Raw genomic sequence first — 9,451 nt, 5'->3', positions numbered from 1 at the left:
TTCTTCCAGAGGTGCCAGCCCGAGCTAGAGGGGCCGGTCAGTGCCACAGCGGCTGCCCCATAACCGGAACAGTCTAACCACGACTACTGCGCATCACGACCGCAACGCCAGAGACAGCGAAGGCAAAACAGGCTGATAACCAGCCGGGCTGCTGTCGCCGGGCCACCGGCACAGGGGAGCTCAGAGGCGGCAGCAAGGAGGCCGCGGCTGGGACACCTGGCACAGGTGGAGCCTGGTGTCCCTCCGGCCTCCATCAGACCCCCCGGTCCCGGCGGACACCAGGCCCCGCCGTTGCCATGGGAACGGGCCGTACCGGTGTCCCCGTGTCTCGGTGCCGCCGCTCCCCGCCCCCGGCACGATGGTTCCGCGGGGGGCGGTGACAGCGCAGGGGGAGTGCGTCCCCTTTAAGAGCGGCGTCGCCATGATCTGCCTGGTGCTGGGGCTCTTCGCCGGCCTCTTCCACAGCGGTACGGGACGGGACCCCCGGCCCTGGGGACCAGGGACCCCCACCCCCCTTGTGCCTGAGGGCCAGGACCCTCCCTTCCCCGGGAGAGACGCCGCGGATGAGGGCTCGGGCTAGGGCCTCCTGTCCATGTGTCCTCTACGCCCGAGGGGCGCCGCCAGCACCGGCCTGCCCTCCTCTGCGGGAACCTGGGAACCCCCCCGTGTCCCCACGGCTCAGGGCCTGCGACCCCCCTGCACCCGCTGGGGCTGAAGGCCCGGAGGTGTCTCCTTCCCCCCCCCAGACCTCTGCCCTCTCCCTGCAGCCTTCGGCGGGGTCAATGAACGAACCTTCGTGGCCATCAAACCGGACGGGGTCCAGCGGCGCCTGGTCGGGGAGATCATCCGGCGCTTCGAGAGGAAGGGGCTGCAGCTGGTGGGGATGAAGCTGCTGCAGGTGAGCGGCCGGGCCTGCCCAGGCTGAGGGTCCCTGGAGCCGAGGAGCCCCTGCAGCCCCCCGAGCCCCGGCTGTGCCGGTCACTGCTGGGGGCTCTGCCTGTCATCCGGCCTGCACAGCCTGCTGGTGTCATTCCAGCAGCAAATCCTCGCAGCTCAGAGGAGAGTTGGCAATGGGAGGGGTGATTCTGGCTGTGGGGAGCATGTCTGCCCTTGGCTGTGCCTGTATTCCAGGGCTGTCACTAAGCTGGCAGCTGGAAACTCCTGTCTGTGTCTGGCTCCTGCTGTTTCACTCCTGGAATTGAGCATCTGTGCAAGAGCTCAGTTCTCTTAATTTTCTGCATCCCTGAGGCGCAGCCCTTGTCCAGATCCCCATGTGTGGGAGCAGACTAAGCTCTGTGCTCTGTGCAGGCCTCGGAGGAGCTGCTGAAGGAACACTACATTGTCCACCGGGACCGTCCCTTCTACAGCCGCCTGGTGAAGTACATGAGCTCCGGGCCCATGGTGGCCATGGTGAGTGCTGGCCCCTGCACCAAGGAACAGCAACAAAGTGCAAGGTGTGAGCAGCATGGCTGTTGGCACCCTTGAAGGAAGGTGATATCTTCCCACAGAGGGTCTCTTGAAGCTGTGCAGGGATGTTTTCTGTTTTAAATTAAATCATGGAATGGTTTGGGTTGGAAGGGACCTTAAAGGTCTCATTTCACCCCCTGCCATGGGCAGGGACACCCTCTAAGGTTTCTCCAAGCCCCATCCAGCCTGGCCTTGAGCATTTCCAGGGATGGGGAGACATCCACAGAAATTTGGGTCATTTTCCAAAATCAACTTTGGAAGAATAATTTGGAGAGACCCTTTCCTGTCTCTCACCCAAGAAGATTGCTGGGGAATTCAGAGGGCAGATGTGACCTGCTGGGGCAGCTGTGGTTGTTGATCCTGGTTTTGCTCTCCCATAGGTCTGGCAGGGCCTGGATGTGGTGAAGACAGTTCGTGCCATGATCGGAGAGACCAATCCAGCTGAATCCAGGCCTGGCACCATCCGAGGAGACTTCTGTGTTGAAGTCAGCAAGTGAGAGCTTTGGCTTCTTCTTCCCTCAGTGTTTCAGGGCATCCTGTTCTGACATTCCTGTGCCAGGCCTGCCCAAGCCACATGAGTCTGCATTCCCAGAGCAGAAGTTCTCCCTTTTGTGCTCAGATCAGAGCTGAGCTCTGCTTCCCAAGGTTGGCTTTAGTAGGAGGTAGAACCTGGGTTGTTTCCTTCCTGCTGAGTTCTTTGTTGAAAGCAGGTGGGGTTTGCCTGTTTTGCTCTGGTAATCGGGACTGTCAGGCTGTGAAGAGGAAGGGAGGCTCCCACTCAGTCCTTTCATGGGAGCAGGTGAATGTCCATGGGTGGTGACCTTGGGTGGCCCCAGCTTGTGGCCAGGGGAGCTCTTACTGAACCCTCCTGGCTTAGAGCTCTGTTTCCTGGTGTCCGATACCAAACCTGCTTTGATGGAAGGGGGAAAATCTGGAGGCACAGCTGGAATCACTGACATGAAAAATGCAAATCCCAGAGGTACAGCCTCTTGCAGCTCTGGCAGTGCTGGAAGGATGAGGGCTGTGTGATAGGAGGGGATAGTGTGGGACAGGACTGGCTCCATCCCTTTAATGAAATTGGTCAAGGGGGAATTTTCCAGTGTACAGCATCCCCCTCCCACCTTTCTCAGCTTGGTTAGAGCTGCTCCCTTTCTCCTTGCCCACAGGAATGTGATCCATGGCAGTGACTCGGTGGAGAGTGCCCAGCAGGAGATCTCGCTCTGGTTCCGCCCGGAGGAGCTGCCCTGCTGGGAGGACACAGCTGCACACTGGATCTACGAGTGAGGAGCAATCCCAAGGGAAGTTCATCTTCCTGCTGGGACACAGGACATTTCCTTCCATTTCATAGCAGCTGCTGGGCCTGGCTGCAGATCCTCTGTGGGATTCCTCTTCTGCCTGTGGGATCCTGAGAGCTGGGCTGTGTGTGGAACTCTGTGGTTTAGCTCCTGTCAAGGGGAGCTGTTTCTTTCTTTCTCTCTCTGCTCTAGTAAGTAGTTGGTATTGTTGCTCTGTTTGCTGCAGCATCTTAAATCCCAAGTAGCTCAAGCTGATTCATTGAAGTAAAACTTGGGCTCTTTACCCATTCCTGGGTGTTCTGATCCCTGCCTGGAGCAGGAGAATGTATTTTCCTTGCTGCTGGGAGGGGTGCTGGTCACAAGGTGATGGGCTTGACAATTTACCTGCATTTCTAGAAGGCTTTTCACCAAAGGCTTTTAAATAATTGGGCTGCTGTAGGATAATGGAGCAAATTCTTATTTTGGAGTTCATTCCAAGACAAGGAATGAAGGATGGGACAATTCTCTCTCCCTTGGTGGGAGCCCTGTGTGCTGGGCTGGCACAAGCTCACCCAGTTTCAGACATGATGAGTGAATCCATGGAAGGAAGATTCTCCAAATGCTGCTAAATGCACAATTCCTCAGGCTCTGGCTCCTGAGCTCTGGCTGCTGGGAGTAGGAAGCATCTCCTCCAGGTCTGTTCTGCTTCTCTGGGGCTGCATGGTCCTGACCCAGCCTGTCACAGACTGTCCCTCCATGATCACTGATGTGAAGCAGCAGCACTGGGGCAGACACAGAAGGGGGAGAAGGGGGCAGGGAAGGATTTGTGGATCTGGGGCTCAGGAATGACTATTTAGGGGAGTATTTAGTTCTCTCCTGTGCACAGCACAGGCTGTGGAGTCCTGGCATTGAGCTCTGGCAGGTCCCAAGATCTTCCTTGTCCCCCTGAGAGCTCGCAGTGGAGCTTTCCTGCTGGGATGGTAGTGGAAACCAGTTTGTCATGGGCCAGACACCACCTGTGAGCTGTCCCTGTGCCACCAGCTCCTCAGAGTTGTGCTGTGTCTGAGCACCCTGTGCAGCCTCACCAGAGCATAAGGACAGGGACAGTGACATGGAATCCTGCCATGGAACAGGGACACAGTTAAACCAAGGCAACAAGATCCCCAAGGCTTTCCTGTGTGCAGGATGAGTTTGACCTGTGCCCTAAAAGCCTGTCCCTCTGGGTCCTCAGCTTTGTAGGTGCTGGGGAGTGGGGGAAGCTCTTGGGGAGCAGAGTAAAGTCACCCCCACTCGTCCTCCATGCTGGCCCCAGCGTGGTGGGGCAGGGTGGGAGGTCTCCCTCCAGTGAGTGGGGCTGGACAGCTGCCTCAGCCAAGGCTCCTCCTGCCTTGGGCCTTCTCCAGGCACCTGTGCCCAGCTCTAAATGCCTGACAGATCCCAATTGTTCCTGGAGCTTGTCCACTTGGCTGGAGTCTGGCTGCAGCAGGGCTGCAGGAGAAGACACTGGTGAAGACAGAGGTCCGAGACGAGTGGGAGGAAGGCCACATTTATTGTTTAACAGATGCTTTGAGAAGAGCTGGTGGCACTAAGAGATGCCAGCTCTGACACAGGAAAACTCTGCCCAAATACCTGAGCTTCATCTCCTGCCATTGCCTCTTCCTGAAGGATCCCTCTTCTCCCTGACTATACAGACAAGATTTAAGATGCTCTCCTGGTTTCAAAGCCAGCTGAACTCCAGTCAGATAACGGACCTGACTCATTGAGACACAATCCCAGGCCACTCCTCTCCTGTGTGTGTGTAGGTTTGGTGTCTGCCATGACCTCCTCCTGCTCTGGGGCACAACTGGAGCAGCAGCTGGAGAGAAAGAGCCCCCAGAGACACTGCTGGGAGCAGAGGCTGAGCTGTGGGTGGTCTTCCTCAAGCCCTTTGAATTGCTTTGCATGTTGGTTCCTGCTGCTTCTCCTCTGTCCAAGACTGTGTTAAACTGTAACAATAAAAGTAGAAGCTGTCTGTTGTTCCTCTTGGGGCCCTTGAAGGCAGGAGGCTGCAGGTGCTTGTCAGAAATGGTTTGGGCAGCAGTGTGGAGGGGAGGTTTTGGCTGCAGCAGTTGTGTGTGAGAGCTGAAGCGGGTGAAGGCAGCAGAGATCCTGTTGTCTCTGCCCTGTGCAGGGCCCTTGTGCTTCCCACCAAAGCAGTGGCTGGGGTGGTGTTCAGTGGAGCCAGGCTGCTGCTGCAGCACCACATGCTCATGGCAGCAGAACAAGCAGGGTCTGTGCTCCTTTTTGCTCCACATAATCCCAGAATAGTTGGTGTTGGAAAGGACCTCTGGAGATCATTCAGTTCCCTGTCAGAGCAGGGTCACGTGGAGCAGCTGTCACAGGAATGTGTCCAGTGGGTTTGGATTGTCTCCAGAGCAGGAGATTCCAAGCCCTCCCTGGGCACCTGCTCCCGTGCTTTGCCACCCTCAGTGTAAAGGAATTTTCTCATATTGAGGGGGGGCTTCTGAGTTTTAGTTTCTGGCTGTTGCTCCTCCTGTTGCTGGGCACCTCTGGAAGAGCCCTGCACCATCCTCTTGGCTGGATGCCAACCCCAGGTCAGACCCTGGTTTCTGTTTCTGGGACTTTTCCCTGGATTTCAAGCAGTGCATTTGCCAAGGAGTTAGGCCTGAGCTGGTGCTGTCAGCCAAACACAAACAAAGAGTATTGGAAAACGAAAGAGGGTTAAATATTTTATGGGATGGGAAATGGCTTTTGACCTGTTCTCTCCACAGTTTTGCTCCCAGTACCATTGGTGGGAACAGAGCCCCAGCCCCAATGCAGAGCAGGACAATCCCCTTCCTCAGCCCAGCTGTGTCCCAGGACAGAGTCAGCTCTTTTGGCTGCCACTGATTGCTCCTGTTGAAGTTGCCATCAAGCCCCAGGTCTGTTTGCTGGGCTGCTCTCCAGCCTCTCATCCCCCACATTGTGTGCACAGCCCTGTCCCAGGTGCAGAGTCCATTGCTGCTGTTGAATTTCACAGAGGTTGTGACTGCCCAGCTCCCTGTAAGGGCCCTTTGGGGACTCCACAGCCCCTTCCAGTTCACTATTGTTGGCAAACCTGCTTAGTGTATGTTAAATTCCTGAATCTGGATCATTTATAGAAACATTCAAGAGCACCAGCCCTCTAATAGAGCCCTGAGTAACCCCACTGGGAACTGTCCTGATGTGACTCCATTTGCTGTAACCCTTTGAGCCTGACCTGGCCTCACCCATGCAAAGGGGTACTTTGTGAGGGACAGTTTATCCAACAGAGTGTTAGAGATGGTATCAAAAGCTTTGCTAAAACCCCAAACCACCACATCTACTGTCTTCCCTTGGTCAGCACAAAGATGACTGACACGGAGCTGGGAGGAGCAGCTGATACCTCACAGGGTTGTGTGGCCCTCCAGAGGGACCTCAACAATGGGAGAGGGGCAGAGAGGAACCTTCTGGAAGCCAGCATAGGCCAGAGCAGGGTCCTGCATCTGGGGAGGAACAACCCCAGGCACCAGCCTGGGCTGGGGCTGCAGCTCTGTGGAGAAGAGTGTGACAGTGACTGTTCCTGATCAGCCCTGGAGCCAAGGTGGGGTGTCCTGGGGTGTGTGAGGGAGGGGATCCTGCCCCTCTGCTCACCCTGTGAGGCACATCTGGAATGCTGTGTCAGGACAGGAAGGACATGGAGCTCCTGGAGCAGGTCTGGTGGAGGCTGTGTGGATGCTGAAGGGCCTGGAGCATCTCCTTGTGAGGAAAGGCTGAGGGAGCTGGGGCTGTTCAGCCTGGAGAGGAGCCCCAGCTGAGAGGGGCCCTCAGCCCTGGGTGTCCCTGTGAGCAGGGAGGGCTCAGGAAAGGGCCCAGGCTCTGCTCCAGGGACCCAGCAGTGGCACCAGAGGAGTGGGCAGGGACTCAGCCCAGGAAATTCCAAATGAACACAATGAAAAACTTTCACGTACAGTGGAACAGGCTGCCCAGAGGGACTTACTGGAGATATTTCAGAACAGTCTGGACACAGCCCTGTGCCCTGGGCTGACCCTGCCTGAGCCACTGTGGTCCCTTCCAGCCTGAAGCATTCTGTGACTCTAGGGAATCAGTGCCTGAGCTCCTCACAAATGTGAATTAAGCAGATTAAGCAGCACCTTCCCCCTATGAGCCCACACTGACTGTGACTGCTGACTGTGTTGTCTCTCCAGGGTTTTCCAGCAGCTCCCTAAATAACCTCCAGGACTTCAACAGACACTGAAGTGGGAGTGACAGGCTTGTAGCATTCAGGGTCTTCTTCCTTAAGCCTGCTTGAGAACTGAGACATTTATCGCCTTCCACTCAACAGAGACCTGCCAGACTCCAGAGACCCTGAAAATAAATGGAGAGGTCCCACGATGCCCTCAGTCAGCCCTGTCAGTGCCGGGCCGGATCCACCGTGTCCCGTCCAGCCGGTCCCAGCACCTTCAGGGTCTGCTGGGAGTTTGTCATCTCCAGCCAAGGCCTTCCAGCACAGGCCTGCAGCCTTATCCACACGAGCCACTGTTTAGATATATTACATTACTCTGTTGCCCCTTATCGTTGCACACATTCCCTAAGTTTCATTTCATTCCATGGAGGAAACCTGAGCTTGTTTAAGGGACATGAGCAGCAGCTTCCTGGAGCCTTCACGCTACCGATTCCCATGAGGCTCCACCAAACGCTGCTCGGTGAGTGAAGGGGACGCGGGCAGCCTCTCTGATAGTTCCCCGCCGAACCTCCGCCGCTCCCTCAGGGGCCGCCGCCATCTTGCCGCCCCTCCCGCCGCCGCGCGCGGGCCGGCGGGACGGGGCGGTGCCAGCGGCGGTGATTGGCCCTCCTCGATCACGTGGTGAGGGAGAGCCATCCCCGAGCCGTTCCCGCGAGGTGTGGCCGCGGCGGCGGTTGCTGATTGGTTGCGGTGCGAGGCGTGGCCGCTGGGGCGGTCGCTGATTGGCCGCGGCGCGCGCGGCCCGGCGAGAGGGCAGCACCGCCCACGTGACGCGGGCGCGGGCCCGGAGCGGTGGCGGTGAGTGAGTGAGGGCGGGCGGGCCTGGCGGCCCCTGCGCGCCCCCGGCACCACGGCCTCGGGCCTCCCCTCAGCCCCGCGGGCCGCGCTCCCTCCGGCCGCGCTGCCACCCCGGGCCCCGCTCAGCCCCCGCCTGGGCTGCTGTCCCAGGGACGGTGGTGTCCGGGCCTCCGTGCAGCGGGAGATCAGGCGGCCGGAGCGCAGCCCCGGCCCGGGAGGTGCAGCCCCGGCCCCGGGAGGTGCAGCCCAGCCGGGTGTTTGTGCCCAGGGCTCCTGGGCCGCGTCAAAGCGAGTCTGGCAGGCTGGTTTTGTTTCCCCGGCAGCTGGATTTTCTTCAGCCCTTACAGATGGAGCGGTGTGGTCTAAGGAGAGAGATCTGCAATGGACTGGAGGGATAGCGGGGAACTTCCAGTGTTGGAGGGAAGACTGGTACGAGGATTGACTTCTTTCTTTCTTCTCTCTAATGATTGCAGCAAGCGCTCGCAGCACGGCCCTTTGTCACTTCCCAAGAAAACTCCAAAAGCAAAGCACTTGTTCTGCTGCCAGCATCCTCAGTTATCCTTGGTGAAATCAATCAGTGCAGCCTGACAGACCTTTCCTAATGCAATGGGAAGGATGCCGTGAGGCCTGCTAAGACTTGGCCATAGCCATGACAGAGCCCCACAGGGTTTCGTTCACCACTCTGCATGGCCCACTGAGCAGCAGCTTCCTGAAAAGGTCTCGGAAGGACGATGGAGAGCAGCCCCCGGAGCCCGAGCCAGCGGCCACGGCCGTGCGGATCACCCTGACCCTCTTCGAGCCAGACCACAAACGCTGCCCGGAGTTCTTCTACCCAGATCTCCTCAAGAGCTGCAGAGGGAAAGTGAAAGGGGGTTCTTCAGGTGACAAGGTGAGTGTCCCTGGGGGCCTGTGGGAACCTGTGTTGTAGTTGAAGGTCTCAAAGGCTGTCTCAGCATCGTTGTTTTGAGAGTTGGGTCTGTGTTTGCTGTGAGGTGCTGCAAGGTGGGAGGAGGGCAGGTGAACATCCTGCAGGCAGGAGAACTGACCCACAGTTGTTGTCAGGCCACACTGTGTCACTCCTTTGCCCTGGCTGGAATTTGGTGTTGGGAGGATGTTGTGCTGGTGGCAGGTGAGGGATGTGATGCTCCTTTAGTTTGGAATGGCTGGATCTAAAGTGACTTTTGATACCTGGGTGGCTGGCAGTGATAAGGAGCTGTTTTCCAGAGAGCACCAAAGGAGACATGAATGAAAACTCCTGTAGCATCTAAACTTTGAGTTAGGAATGATTGTCAATGAAAAGAAGCTTGCTGGATTCTGTTCCTTTTACTGTTTTCCTTCAGGACTGTTAGCAGTCAATTGATGTTTTATGCCACTTCATTTTTGGGTTGGTTATTTTTTTTGAGGTGTGGGAGAAGCAGAAGCAGGTATAAAACTAGCTGGGAGAACCCAAACCACAGAGACACTCTCAGAATCCCAGCATAATTTGGAAAGGGCCTTAAAGCTCATCCCATGCTACCCCCTGCCATAAGCAGGGACACCTTCCACTATCCCAGGCTGCTCCAAGCCCTGTCTAATCTGGCTCTGGACACTTCCAGGGATCCAGGGGCAGCCACAGCTTCTCTGGGCACCCTGTGCCAGGGCCTGCCCACCCTGCCAGGGAACAATCCCT

General features: G+C 57.2%; 2 protein-coding genes across 12 annotated transcripts in view; both read left to right on the top strand.

Moving 5' to 3' along the window:
* The first annotated feature begins 341 nt into the window (after positions 1-341).
* On the top strand, positions 342-4,755 carry NME3 (NME/NM23 nucleoside diphosphate kinase 3). Its single transcript, XM_015642587.3, has 5 exons — positions 342-467; positions 768-898; positions 1,309-1,410; positions 1,848-1,960; positions 2,634-4,755. The coding sequence occupies exons 1-5, from the start codon at positions 359-361 to the stop codon at positions 2,749-2,751; spliced, it is 573 nt and encodes a 190-aa protein (XP_015498073.1). The 5' UTR covers positions 342-358; the 3' UTR covers positions 2,752-4,755.
* A 2,973-nt stretch (positions 4,756-7,728) lies between these two features.
* Positions 7,729-9,451, top strand: part of UBN1 (ubinuclein 1) — a 35,362-nt gene continuing 33,639 nt past the window's right edge. For 5 of the 11 annotated variants that reach the window (XR_004499384.1, XR_004499385.1, XM_033517820.1 and 2 more), the window contains exon 1: positions 7,812-8,671. Coding sequence is in view for 9 of the 11 variants with exons in the window: in XM_033517820.1 (XP_033373711.1) it covers positions 8,432-8,671 (240 nt within the window). In the remaining 2 variants the exon portion in view is untranslated. Of the gene's footprint in view, positions 7,783-7,809; positions 8,672-9,451 lie in introns of those variants that run through there. The other 6 variants (XM_033517821.1, XM_015642558.3, XM_015642555.3 and 3 more) reach the window with 4 other exon arrangements.

This window comes from Parus major, chromosome 14, assembly GCF_001522545.3.
Source record: "Parus major isolate Abel chromosome 14, Parus_major1.1, whole genome shotgun sequence".
Lineage (NCBI taxonomy): Eukaryota > Metazoa > Chordata > Aves > Passeriformes > Paridae > Parus > Parus major.
This window is presented reverse-complemented; position numbering and strand designations above follow the sequence as displayed.

Coding starts and splice junctions, on each gene's coding strand:
- NME3 (XM_015642587.3), top strand. CDS start 359: ATGGTTCCGCGGGGGGCGGTGACAGCGCAGGGGGAGTGCGTCCCCTTT. Junction 468..767: donor CGCCGGCCTCTTCCACAGCG/GTACGGGACGGG, acceptor CTCTCCCTGCAG/CCTTCGGCGGGGTCAATGAA. Junction 1,961..2,633: donor TTCTGTGTTGAAGTCAGCAA/GTGAGAGCTTTG, acceptor CCTTGCCCACAG/GAATGTGATCCATGGCAGTG.